The sequence below is a fragment of the Lampetra fluviatilis genome, chromosome 34 (assembly GCF_964198595.1).
Source record: "Lampetra fluviatilis chromosome 34, kcLamFluv1.1, whole genome shotgun sequence".
NCBI lineage: Eukaryota > Metazoa > Chordata > Hyperoartia > Petromyzontiformes > Petromyzontidae > Lampetra > Lampetra fluviatilis.
In genome coordinates, this window is record NC_136308.1 from 259,838 (window position 1) to 274,095 (window position 14,258).

General features: G+C 55.0%; 1 protein-coding gene across 1 annotated transcript in view; it reads left to right on the forward strand.

The window, feature by feature from the left end:
• Window positions 1-14,258, forward strand: part of LOC144944251 (dystroglycan 1-like) — a 29,536-nt gene extending 15,278 nt beyond the window's left edge. The window contains exons 2-3 of the mRNA XM_078872258.1: window positions 8,294-8,713; window positions 9,470-14,258. Of these exons, the coding sequence (XP_078728384.1) occupies window positions 8,372-8,713; window positions 9,470-11,680 (2,553 nt within the window). The 5' untranslated portion in view covers window positions 8,294-8,371 and the 3' untranslated portion in view covers window positions 11,681-14,258. The remainder of the gene's footprint in view (window positions 1-8,293; window positions 8,714-9,469) is intronic.

Genomic DNA, 14,258 nt, shown 5'->3' on the forward strand with positions numbered 1-14,258 from the left:
CTTTTTCATTATCATTGAAGCTGTACGGTGAAGGGGGTTCAACTGGAAAACACAGCAGCAGCAGACTGCTGTAGGAGTTTTTGTGAAAAGGGCAGGCGAGAGGGGGTTACAGCACTTGGAAATCTAATTAAGTCAGGGCCGCCTTGATAATCCGAGCGTGCGTGAGGAGGTTCGAGTGAAGTAGTAGAGTGAGGTGGATGGAACCATGGAGGTCGCTGTCCACGCGGCCGTGGGTCCGAACGTCCGGTGAGAGCCACCGTTGCGTGCAGCCTGGCGCTGCCGCCGCTGCTGCACTGTCCCCGCCGGTGCCGGCGGCGAACGCGGTGACGCTCCACGCGGCACTTGGCCAGCGGCCTTCTCTACATGGAAGTATTTCTTGTTAATTGTCTTTTGACTTAATTGACGTCCGTCTGAGAATATTTCCAAAATGGCAATTCTCTATTTGGCAGCCGGGCCTCCCAAATGCTTCTTATGTTCAGTGTGATGTGGTTGCCAGGCAGCAGCCCTTTGTCTTTCTATTCGAGTTGCTGTTTGTACCTGTTCCGTATCTGCACCGATGCCACTCGTGCGGCGAACGGCCGTGGCTTCTTGGAGAAGGGGACGTGGCTCAAACCCCGTTGGGTTTTCATTGTCGCCTCTGCTAAGAAGGAGATGGCCGATGGGGCCCACGCTGGTCCCGCGGCGCCGGCCCCACTGGGGGTGTCTGTCGCTATGCGGCTTTATGCATTGCTCACCGGCCATTGCTCACAGACACTGCAACGGTCCGCTCGATGGTAACGGAACTTGTTCCGCATTTAAGGAGCTTCACGAAAGCATGCGCTCGCGAGTAGTACGCACCTCCGTGTCACAGTACGATGGGCTTACACTAGGGTGGCCGCCTGGCTGGGTTGGACCAGACTGTCTGGGAGTTGGTGTCTGTGTCCGGGTGATAGGAATTGATTTGTAGCGAGATCTGGTACCGGTGTTGTGTTGAACTCAATAGCAGTATGCAGCAAGGTTTTAATAGACCTCGTGCTGACTGAGAATCGTTTCTGGGATTGGTCAACGGTAGAAAAGGTAGCAACGTGAGTGTTCACGTTGAATCTGTGGTGCAAAATTAAGTAATTCGATCCCTATTGGGTGGGCGGCGGTTGTGAGCTTCTCGGCTTTGTCAGTGGCTTTTATGAGGTGTATTTGCTTAGAGTTGAAGTTTTTTAAAGTATAATAAACAAAACCTCTATCAAGAGTGTCTTGATGGCTTTTCTGAGTAGATAGAAAACCCAAGTTGCCGTGCCTTGCCGGACGCAAGCAACCCCACGTCTGCTGTTGCATTGTACACGTGACGTGTAATTACGAACCAACCAACTCGCGATTAAGGCGGCATTGTGCCTGCTCATAGCGCGGTGCCGGTGCAGGAACAGGACAGGAATCCCACGATTCCACCGTGGAAGAAACCTGTGGGGATGATTGTTTTCGGGCAATTCCTCTGCTAACTTGAATGGCATCCTCACATGGTTAGCTCGCCATCTGGTGGGGATCCTTGGGATTGCCATTAAAGTCTAATGCTTGTGTAATAATTGAGATGAAGAATTCAACATTGAAGTCAATGGGGATGATCCCTGTCAAATATTCCCCAGTAATCCGACTGATGACTCTTGCGTCTCCATTCCAATGGAAGGGATTCTATTGGACGATCCTTAGGCTGTTAGAGAATCCCATTCTTTAAGCTGTCAAAGGATCCCATTCACTTAGTTGTAGATGCAGGAATTGCCTGTGATTTGAAAGGGGATGTTCGGACAGCCTCCGAATCATCGACGGTATCCCCATGTCGTGAGACGAGATGGGGATAGAGATGAGGCAGCGACGTCGCGTGGCCCCTGACTGCCGTTGGGACCCCGGGGATCGCGACCCCACTGTTTTTTACAGTTGCTGAGCGCAGGGCCAAGGCCCACAGCATCGAACGGCCAGCAACAAAGAGTCGTGATGGAGTCAAAGCGTCTCTTGCATTGAGCAAGGTTATTATTGTGCGAGCTTGGGGAAAGAGACGACGATGGGTGGAGGAAATCCAAACTGGATTATTACGAGGGAAGAAGCAGAAAGAGAAGTGTCGTGACTTGTCGCGTGGTGGCTAAGCACGGTGTGGATGAGACGACACGGTGCCTCGAGAGCTAATTAAACACATTGTGCCCTGCTGGGTGGCACCGTGATAGAACGGTGGCCTAATCACAGTTGGAATGTTGTAAATTCAAAACTCCAGTTATAGATCAACAGGAGTCCATCCTAATTGCAGGGTGAATATAATGAGTAGTACCCCTTTGTGCGAAGCCAACGGCACTCATGCCCATGGAGAGACCGAGGTCCGCCATCACAGTGGGAATTTTCACCGCTGCAATTCGGCCATGCCGGGACGTGAGCACCAACGAGAGAGGGGGGTAGGGTGAGCAAAGGCTCTTCACGCCTCTCTCCTTCTGTCCGTAACCGTGTGCGAAGAGAGTCGGACCGGGTTCACATTTCAGTTTACTCTGAAAAAAGGCGGCTTTCTTTGAGTCAGATGTTGTCTCGGGGTGATAGGTGTGCGGTGCTCGACAGCGTCCTGTGGCAGAAGCCAAGTGGCTGGCTTCTACAGAACACGCCGGGCGACCCTGAGTGTCCTCTTCGTGAAGGAACACAGTTTTGTTTCAAGTGTTGTTCGCAATAGGCCACAGGTCTCGAGGGTTCGCTGCAGTAAACTTGAGGTCCGTGTGTGAAGGGAGTAGTGAGTAAAATAATTTCGGCCAAATCTGGTGTGTGATTGAAACTGTGAAGGGTTTTTGTTTTTTCACATTAAAACCCCCAAATAATGGGCTCTGTGTAGTCAATATATATAAAGTCAAGTAAGCGTTTTGTATGCATTGACGTTCCATTACATAGAATGGTTAGTCGATGATATGTTGTTATGTTATAAGTTAATGGGTGGGTTGGAAATCATCAGGGTCATTCATTTTGTTGGACTGTGAAGGTCTCTCTGCACTGAAGCTTTGTATGCAGCAATAGACACACACGCTTGGTGACCCGCTTCACAATCATTTCTCTGCTTCAGTTCATTTTAGATTTTAAAAAAATTCCCCATGCTACAGGCATTGAAAAAACGTCATTCCTGCAATTCTCCCCAGGTATTTTCCACTGAGATGAGATGGCAGTGATTGTGGGTAAAGAAGGGAGACCTGGCTCAACGCCAGTTACTCGGAACAGCACTGAGTAAAAAAGCAAAGGAGATGATGACAATAAAAAGTCAGATTTATAGCACGTGCGGCATTCCTACAGCAAATAGAGTTGGTGGCAAAAGTCAAGCGATAAATTGTGAAACCTTGTGTTACCTGAGGAATTGCCACTGGCATTACAATGATGCCATTCAAGAGCGCTACGCATTATCAATTACTTTATTGTTCTGTATTAAATGTTGCTCAGTTGGTCACGGATGGTGGCCTGGACAGGATGGGCCTCCCTGCTGCACGGTGGCTGCTCGGCACGACTCGCCCAGCTCGGGCAAAACCGTCCCTGGCCCTCCCAAGCGTTGGTAGCTCCGCTCACTTCACGAGTTGCAGCGCATCGACAGAGCAAACAAGGAATGATGCCCTCCCACGAAAACTCATCATCTCTCTCGGGGGAGCGGGCGGGAGCCACGTTGTGTGGCTCGCAGCGTGGAGCGTATTAGCGTGGGGCCCACTGCCCCCGAGGTCACGCCGGGGCCAGCGGCACGAAGGGGGACGCGCAACGACGAACCTGGCAGCACCGACCCGACCTCCTGAGCTTAGGAAGCAGCGCGGTTGACTGGGCCCGGCAGACTGTCTCTCTCTCTCTCTCTCTGGGAGCTGAGACCGTCTCTCCCGCTGGGGGCACGGGGCAGGGATCGTGGGAATTTGACGCCGTGACCTCGTTGCGGTGTCCGGCCCCGGTGATGCGAGCGCTGTCCTAGAATCCACCGCTCCTGGACAGCGGGGACGTTGGTGCTGCGCGGGAGCGGTTGGCGTTGTTGGGACGGTCGGTGGTCGCACTGCGGTGTGTGGGGGGCTGCCACTTTGTCTTTGTCGGTGAGGTCGGTGCAGTTGCTGGGTCTCCTCCACCATGTCCTCGTCCCTCCCCTCTCTTTTATGTGCAGTGTTCGGCTGGCCTCCGCTTAGGTGAAAAGTTTATTCCATTGTCAATCGTTTATCATGAGTCTTGCAGCCTCATCGGGTAAATCAAGGTATTCAACCACTATGAGATGCGTTCATTACGAACAACGATGTTAACAGTTTAGGAATTTTTAGTGCTTCTTTGATGGAATTCACTGCCGTAAGTAACATCGGGTCTTTGGGATAAACCTGCATGGATTTGCCCCAGCATTGATTACATATTCAAGTTGACTGAATGTGAAGGAAATCATTCCTCGTTGCTCGGTACGGCTCCCTCGTTTGTCCGTGGTGTGCGGCGGGGACCAACGCGCTAGTGCAGAATGCCTCGGGGATTTCCGCGAATTTTACAGCAACGCCGGCCTGGAGCCGGGGGGGGGGCTGATTGCAAACCCGGGCCTCCTTGCTGTGCGGAGAACGAGTTTGGCCCTGCTCGGTGCAGGTTCGGCATTGGGAAAGTCTCGTGCATCACGGGAGGGTCATGGGAGGGAGGGAGGGGACTGGGCCCAAGGCTTCTCCGTGGCTGACGACCGCGACTGGGTCGCCCTCCCCGCACGTCAACGTGAGCACGAGGCCTCTCCCTGGTGCTTCCTCGCGCGCCGAGCCGTCGAGGTGTCGTCACGAGCGTCCCGCCCACATTGCCACTTCCGATTGTCCTCCTCTTGTACGAGTAGAACTTAAGTTCCGCGTATAAGTGAGCGGAATGATTAAAGTCCTCCCTGTATTGCCCCGTGCAGGTAGCATGCTGTTGCGCAACAGTTTGTCTCGAGCGCGGAGGGTGGCAGGGCGGTGCGGCGGTCACGCGGTGGTAACACTCGCAGCAAGAAGCGTCCGGGTTCGATTCCAGCTCGGACATTTTTTGTGTGGAGTTTGTATGTTCTCCCCCTCTGTTCAGCATGGGTGTCCTCCAGTTTCCCCACTCGATGCTGCAAAATTACCTGAGAATTACTCATTTGGATTACACATACATAGCGATGTCACCCCCACTGTGAAAACCTGGCAGGATCCTCCATAAAGAGTCTTGAGACTCGGTGATACTTTCCTGGGTAACGGGCACAATAACAATATTGGTAGTAATACACACGTCATGCCTGTTTATACAGCCCGACTCTGCTAATGAGACATTGCTATTGTTGAACTAGTGTTGCTGATGTTACGCACTCCCAAAAGACCATGTGACTGATGGAATATGTTAAACAAAGCACAATTATGCTTAAAGCTTTCGTGACTGCAGGAATTCATATTCTTTTGGGTCTTTCGGTAAAGTCACGTAGATAGGTTCAAATTCATAAAAATAACATAAACAAAAACCTACGATCGAAACGTCGTAGTTTATTACACAATTATGTGGAGCGACAGCTATGTGAAGGAGGCGTATGGTCTGCTTCGTTGTTTTGTTATTTGTAGTCTCCGCAATCACGCAAATGATTACATTTTGTCAAGAGAGGAGTCGCTTTCAATACGAGTCGCGTGTAGAGGCCGCATCCCTGCGCCTCGTCTGTGCAGTTGTTCCCATCGATCATCCGGATCCTCCTGCAGGAACTCCCCCGGTTCTCTCAAAGCGTCCCGGGAGGAGTCGCGTTTCAAAGCTTGCCCCACAAATGAGTTGATGTGAATTGATGCGTCGGTAATTGAAGCATCCAGGGTCGTGGTTTAGAAACCAAATCGTCTGTGTATCGCGCTGCTAATAGATATTGTCAGTGAATGCCTTGCAAGTCAACGCGCGTGAAAACGACCACGCGAAAAACGCATGAGCGGGATTTTAAATGACGCAAAATGTGGGAAGTAATACGCGGCAAATGATCACGTGACGCGGTTCTGTCTACCGCTTCATTCCCTCGTCCTGCCATCGAACGGCAAGCGTCACCGAAACGGCGATCGACTGGCACGTTGAATGATTACCGTTATTGTTTCGTTGTTCAAACAATTCCATCGCGAAATCTTACAGATCGTGAATTCTAGCCGAGCGAGCGTCTTGCCACGCGTCCCTGTGACTCCTCCGTCCTCCGGCGTGATCGCTCCTGCAGCGAGCGCGCCATCGCTGTTGTTGTAATTGGGGCCATGGGTCACATGGGCGTAAAGGTTAGCGTGAGTGACGGCGACGGGGTTCTCAGCTGGGTGGAAGGTTACTGTGAGGTTACAGGTGGGTTTGGTGGTTCGGGTGGTTTTGGTGATTTTTGTCGATTTTTATGTTTGAGGAGGGTTTGGTGGTTTTTGTGGTTTAGATAATTGAAGTGATTCGGTGGTTTTTCTGATTAGGTGGCTGGCAACACCTAAAGATGGACAGATGGCTGTGACTGGATGAAGCGATTAACTTCTATCAGGAAGACGATCCAATCATTCGCTAGCAGAGCTGCATACGTGTCACGAGAGTTGTTCTCGAGGTTCTTCACAAGAGAGTCACTCGGTCATTATTTTTATTCTGCTTGTTTACCCAGGAAAGCCTCGCTGTCTCTACACTCTTATTCCGAATGGTGCTGCCACGTTTCTGCTGTGTGGTAACTCAATCGAGTAATTTGCAGGTACATTTTCAGCATTGGGATGTTTGGCCAATACCAGTTAAAATGTGTGGTGTTTTTCGGGAATCGAACCCAGGCACTTCTTGTTGTGAGGCACGGGTGTCACCAATGCACCAACCTGCCGCCCACTTTTTTACACTTAATGTTACCAGAACCACCCTCTCGGAAACGAGTTTTGACTCGATTCCAGGCTGTTCTGAATACCGCGCTCAGTGATGATTAACATTCGCGTGCCATCCACCCACTCGGAGGGTTAGGAATCGGCTGGCGTGACTTAGTGCATCACACACAGGTTAATTACTGGAGCTGAACAGGCTCGCGGGTTCGCTCCGTGAGCGAGAGTCGTGGTCGTGTGTGGGAGCCTACTGCAGTCTCCACCAGCCTCGCCCAGTCAATTTCATGTAGTGGTGCTGTTAGCAGTGCAGTCAATGATGTGGTTCGTGGTGGGGATAGTAATGCGGTTAGGAGTGCTGTTATTGGTGCTGCTAGCGATGCGGTGAGTGGTGCTGCTAGCGATGTGGCCAGCAGTGTTGCTAGCGATGTGGTTAGTGCAGCGGCTGTTGCTGGAAGCCGTGGCTGATGTCTCTCCTCCTCCCACCGCACACGGGGGAAAGCGCAGCTCACGCGGTGCGGCTCGGGAGGCTATGCCGCTGCAGCAGACGCAGAACCTCTCCGAGGCCACACGGAATTCCTGCGCAGTGGAGAGCCGAGCGTGCTGCTGAGCGCAGCTAAATGCTAAACCAAATGCCTTGGAAACCCTCCAGCAACCATGGTTAATTATTTTTCACTTCTCAACAGCATGCTTGTGTGCATTGTTACACCTGATTAATTGTTAACACCTGGGTTAATGGTACACAAAGCCCTGTCCCGATTGAACACAAGAGACCCGATTCACGTGTGTACGTGTGTTTGCGTGCTGCACTACGGACCCGCGTCCAGAGTTTGATTACCGCTCATGGCCAACACCAGTGACGATTACCTGAACCGGTGGTACTGGGCCTCTCGGGAGACAAAGGCGGCTGGGCGTGGCACTGCTCACCAATTCCTTTGCGTGCTGTGCCCGCCTTCATAGGTGCACGCAAATAGCACTTTCCACAACATTATTTTAAGGCTATACGAGGGATCTTTGTCTTTTTGCCTGATCATCTCCACCCATATGACGGAGGTTTTGTTCTGATACAGAGTGCTTGCCCGGGCTGTGGCAGTGCGCCCATCGTTCCTCCACGTGTGATGAGTGTGGGGCAGTCCATGTTATAAATGAGTATCGGCAAATTCCTCAGCAGCACAGGCACCCCAGAGGCATCTGCAGGACAAAAGACGTGTCCAGGTGGTTCAAAGGATAGAGAACTGAGCTGGTGCCACTGAGGGACCTGGGTTTGAATCTTGGTTCAGCCGCCCACGATTAATCCTCGTTCTCAACTCCGCTAATTATCTCGGCCCAATCACCAATGGCTGTCACACATGTTGGTTGCATTCCAGCCCTCAGAATTAAAATACAGGTTTCACAATCGCAAGACAAACACCAATTCCACAGAAGAGCACGGCGAAAGTGCGTCCCTCAATGGGCAAGTTAGAAAACGTTTGTAGTTTTATTTAAACATTTCTGATGTTGTGCTATTGTGCGCTCCCTCCTCTCCTTTTCAGAATCTACGTCGGTTCCCTCCGAGGTGCGACGGCGTGGGGGACAGCCGCCCTCGGGCCGTGTCCGTCACGCACAGGGCCATGGCCCGTCCGCTCGCCTTGCTCGTCGCGCTCGTCGCGCTCGGCCTCGACGAGGCCGGCGCCGGGGCCGGCACCGGGAACGCGGAGGAGCCGAGCAGACCCGGCGAGCTCCTCCTCGCTCGCGCCGGGCCCGACTCATTCCCCGAGCCGAGCCTGCGGGCCCTCGACTGGAGGCCGGAGTGGCAGAGCCAGGAGCCGCCGCCTCGCGCGGAGCCGCGGGGGCCGGGGGGGCCGGGGGGGCCGGGGGCCGTGGCGGGGGCCGTGCCCGACCTGAGCACGAGCGCCGGCCAGGGCTTTGAGCTCCATCTCCCCGCGCTGCTCGAGGGCAACGCGTCCGTCCAGGTGCGCGCGGCGCGGGGGCGGCGGTGGGACGTTGCTCACGCGAGCGTGGGCAGCTGTTAATGGTTCGTGCTGAATAACTTAACGGTGGTGACCGGTGGAGCGTGGCGGTCAGGCTAATAACGCAGCGGTTCATAAGTCAAATCGATTCCTCCGCTTGTATCGTGGCTGTGAGAATTGCGCATTTCGGATTTCTGCAGATCGTGTGTCGTGTGCGTGTACCGTTGCACGTACAGCATGGAGATTGAATTGCTCGAGAGCAAGGTGCAGTGCATTGCTCGCTCTGTATGCGTGGCACACTGCAGCCCAATCCACACAACTCCGCACCCCCTCAATCATATTAGACTCGGAGTTTTTTGGGCAGTCAATCAATACAAGTTGGATGGCTCAGAAGAACGATGCGTGTGTGTGCGAGTGCTTGTTTTGTCCTTGTGTGTGGGGAATGGCGGCGTCCCGGTTACCGCACCGTGCTACGAACTCGGCGCCCCGAGTTGGATTCCCGCTCACGGCCAACATTCCAACGCCAGTGGGGATTATCTTCACCGGTCCTCGGCCTCCTCTAGGTCGACTCATCCTCAAATGGGTACCTGGTGTAGTGTGTAAACATCACCACTGGGGAAACAAAGGCGGCCGGGCATGGTGTTGGCCACCCACCCCTTCGTGTGTCATGTTGGCCTTCGTAGGTGCTACTCGCTTACCGCACTTGCCCCAACAGTCCGTTAAGGCTACACGGGTGATCTTTGTCTCCGTTGCTCGCAGGTCTACCAGGTGGGGAGTGACGCGTTGCCGCGGTGGCTGCACTGGGACCCCCGGGCCGGCCGTCTGCTGGGCCACCCCCTGGAAGCCGACACCGGCGTCTACCACATCTCCATCGGCCACGACGCGAGCCCCGGCCAGGTGTTCTCCATCGCCGTCCTGCCCGAGGAGAGCTCCGCCGGCGCCAGACCCCCCGCGCCCTTCTCCAACTCGATCGCGCCGGCGGCGGCGTGTGAGCCGGGCCAGCCCCACACGGTGCTCACGGTGGTGATCGACGCCGACGTCGACACGCTGGCGCTCGCGCGGCGCACGCGGCTTCTCGACGGGATGACCGCCTTCTCGGGCGTCGCGATGCACGACATGAGGCTGCTGCCCGTGCGGAACAACAAGCTGTTCGACATGTCTGCCTTCGTGGCGGGGCCGGGCAACGCCAAGAAGATGGTGGAGAACGGCGCCACGCTGTCCTGGCTGCTGGGCTGCGGCCTCGGCGAGGCCTCGGTGCCCAGCTTGGCGGCCGTGGAGAAGCCGGCCAAGGAGGGCGCCATGGCGACGGCGCTGGGATTCCCGGTGCTCGGCTGGTACGTCGCCAACCAGAAGCCGCCCGCGGGGAAGCGCGTGCGGCGCGGCGCGCCGCACGTGACGCCCACGCCGGTGATGACGAGCGCCCCCCCCACCCGGCACCCCCAGCCCGAGGAGCCGCCCGCGCGCGTCGTGCCCTCCCAGCCGTCGCACTCCCCGCTGCCGACGACTCGAACCGCCTGGCCGGACCGCTTCGCCGCGGGCGGCGCGGCCACGGCACCGCTCCCCGTGAAGCCCACGGCCACGCTGCCCGGCACTGCGGAGCCCACGCTTGTGCCCGCCCCTCCCGCCGTCCCCGACGTCTCCCGGAAGACGGAGGCCGCAACGGCCCCTTCCGCTCGGCGCGCCACCACCACCGCGGCCACCGCCGCCGCCGCCGCCACGCGCAAGCCGCCGCGCTCCAAGAGGCCCCGCGTGCAGAAGCCCGACGAGGCCGTGCCGAGGCCCGCGGCCAACCAGGTCCCCTACCTGCAGAACCCGGTGGACCGCCTGGACGTGAACGCGGGAACCTACTTCGAGTACAAGATCCCGGTGGACACGTTCTACGACGCGGAAGACGGCCCCACCGACAAGCTGAAGCTGTCTCTGTCCTCCCACGTGGACCACTCGGCGTGGGTGCAGCTCAACAGCGCCAGCCGGGTGCTGTTTGGGCTCCCGCCGGACGACGAGATCGCCAAACACGAGTTCTTTTTGACCGCCACCGACAAAGGCGGCAAGTTCGTCTCCGATGCTTTCGAAATCGTGGTTCGTGACAAACCCAACGGCGGCAAATCGAGCGTGAAATTCGAAGCGACGTTCGCCAACGACTACGACGCGGTGTCCAAGAGCCTCTTTCTGAAGGTGAAGCTGATGAAGAAGCTGGCTCAGGCGTTCGGCGAGAAGAATGCCAGCGTGCTGACCCTGGAGGGGCTCCGCCACGGCTCGCTCGTCGTGACGTGGAGCAACGGCTCCCTTCCCGCGGAGCCGTGCCCCCTCGCGGAAGTGCGACAGCTGTACGGCAAAATGCACGCGGGAGACGGCAGGCCGCGCGACGAGTTCCGCGCCGCCATGCTGCCCGAGTTCGAGGCGGTGGCGGTCGGAATAAAGGGAACCGACGGCTGCCGGGGGGCGAACTTCCTGTCGACGGCGCCGTGGGAGCCCGCGGTGCCGCGCGCCACCGAGCCCCCCACGCAGACCGAGCCCAGGAGCTCGAGCCAGGACGACGCTTACCTCCACACCGTCATCCCGGCCGTGGCCGTCGCCCTCCTGCTGCTGATCGCCGGCGTCGTCGCGTTCGTCTGCTACCGCAGGAAGCGCCGGGGCAAGATGTCCCTGGAGGAGCACACGACGTTCATCAAGAAGGGCGTCCCCATCATCTTCGCGGACGAACTGGACGAGGCGAAGCCCGCGCCGTCCTCCAGCATGCCGCTCATCCTCACGGAGGAGCGCGCCCCGCTCTCGCCCCCAGAGTATTCGGGCCAGACGTTCCCCGGGGGACTGCCCGAGGAGCTGCGCCCTCTGCGGGACGACGGCGGCGGGGGCAGCGTGCCCCCGTACCAGCCCCCCCCGCCCTTCGCCAGCGTGGAGGAGAGCCGCAGGTGCCACCCCAAGAGCGTCCACCCCGTCAAGTCGCTGCCCACCTACGTGCCCCCCTAACGCCGTGGCCCAGGGACTGTCCGGGACACTCGGCGCCGTGCGTATCAATCTCCTCCTCCCGCTTTAGAGTCTCGCCAACCCACCGCGCGAAGGGAACCACGTTTGTACAGTGTTTAAAGATTCCAGCTCGACTCGCTCTCTCGTTTTCTGTTACGGCTGTACGTGCGGTAGCTGTGCAAGCGTATCCACTGCCCATATAATTTCCGCATTGGTATCATTACTTTTGCGGCATTATTTCAAAAACGCTCTAGGGCTGTAGTGATTGATTTTGTCAATAAGATAAATTAGTAACCCTTGTTGATTTTGTGCGATTAATCTAGGGGTATCGATCATTCCCAAACAGCAGGCTTATGACCAAGTTTAATTAACTCCAGCACGTGTAGTGCTACGGCTTGGGCTCTGATCGCCTCTCCGCTCTTGTCACGACACCACGCTGCCGCTGCTGCAGTAGCAGAGGCAGCAGCGCCACGCTGCTGTAGTAATGAAAACATTGCGTTCTCCTGTGATTTTGTTAAAACACTAATTGACGAAAGCAATTTAATTACTGTAATTGACGTCCCACGCAGTTGCTAGTGACAGCTGTGCGCGGGAGCCGACGGCCGTAACGTTTCGGAGACACAAATCCACCCGGTCCAGCGCACGGTGGTACTCGCATTGATACGCACAGCACTACGCTGTCCTTGACTTACCAAAGTGTCCACGATTAACTTCTCGTTCTTCAGTCACATGGTATAGCAGCTAATACTACAGATGATCAGGTCTATGCACATAAGGCATGTGGTACGTAATGGGTGGCGGTTCTTGATTTTAATGACGAAGTGTACTTTATGTGCAGTAGCTCAATAAGGGATTTTGTCAATAGTTTTGAAAAGCTTTTACAACCGTGTTTGGATATTTTGTAGTATTTTTTATAATGTAAATGTGTTTCCATTCGAGGTTGCGCTGGTAGTGTCGGTGCTTGGGAGAGGGACCATGGAGGGGGGTTGGCCTTTGCCGGCGCAGGGAATTTTAATTTCAATTCCTTAATGCCCAGGATCCTCCTGGCGAGCGACAAACACTGACCGTGTGTTGCGGTGGCACGGATCGCGGAACAACACCGCCGCAGTCGAGTTGATCGCTGCAGGAGGGTCCCAGTGAGCTAGAAACCTCTAAATGCGGGATTCCTGCATTAACAGCAGATCAAGCAAACTTGTAAATTATCTGCAAATGTTGAATTTTTTGCAATACTGTACTCTTAACACTGCACACGCCTGGCACTGCCACTAACGTGGGTGCTGCGGTGGTTAAAAATTAACTACTGTAACAATTGCAAAATAATTATAATAAAAACATGAAAACACTCACAAATTTGAAACTCAAAAAGTAAAACGCAAGCGTTGGCGCTCTGTCATTCATACCGCAAATGAACAAACAAACACCACGTGACCATGGGGGGGGGGGGGGGTCGACCTGCACGTTGAAGCCCTCCCCGTGAGAGAGCCACTTGCGGCGGCTGGACCAGGGGACGGGGCGGTTCGCGTTCCCAAATCGGTGCATCTCCACGCGTGGCTTCGTCATGTTGCCAAGAGGAGAGGGGTGTGCAGTCCAAGTTATGTTCACAGTACTAACGTTTGTGGTCTTACGGCATCTAACTCTTCATATATATTTGCCAAAATTAATGTTTTGCATACAAACGGTACTACTAAGATTTTTTTTACCAACATTAAAATGTTGGTAAAAAACACATTTCTCTACCTAACGCTTGATAGAGAAATGTACATTTTTACCAGCGTTGAATGAACTACATTTGACCGTAGTGGTTTCCTGGTTATGTATGTACGTTGAACTTCTTTTGCACCGTACGTAGCCAACCTTGCTAATCGGAGGTGCGGGGGAAGGACAACAAACTAACCACACGGTGGTTAACGTCGTGGTCGTGAGCGCGTGGTTGTGCTGTCGGTACGGCGCGTGTATCGGTGCGCGCGCTGCGTTTGCCGCGGGCTGCTGCGGCCGCCCCGTTTTGGCAGCCGGCACCAGGACGGGCTGCGCCACTGAACCTTTTTATTATTAACCACGCTCACGGCTTCACTTCCAGCTTGTTCTGCAATGGCTGTGGATATTTTACTTTCTGCACCTCATTCTTGGTTTGGTAGTTCTTTCCTCTTTTTCATATAAAAAAACACATTTATTTAAAAGCTGCGTATTGTCGTTTTAATATTGTGAACGGAGTGTGAACCTTGCAATGAATACTGTCCCGTTATACAGCGGCTGTCTAGTTTGGGTTGCTACCTGTCTGGAAATTGGCATCTTGGTTTGGGTGGCGTGGATTGATTTGCTCAACATCTCTCAGTATTCTGTCAAACTGTTAGCTGTCCAGGGTTTAAAGACCTCGGCTCACCGAGAGACGTCTCTGGGTTTGGTCTGCAGTTGAAAGGAGGGTGGCAACCCGGTGGCCTGGGTCAGGCTGCGTCTGCCGGGCCCACGGTGCCGGCGTGCAGGTGGTCGAGGTGGGGCGGTCGCTGCATCCCACCACCGGAGGTTCCGGAAACAATGTCCACCACGTATCATCTCGTGGCTCCTTAATAAATATTATCATCCA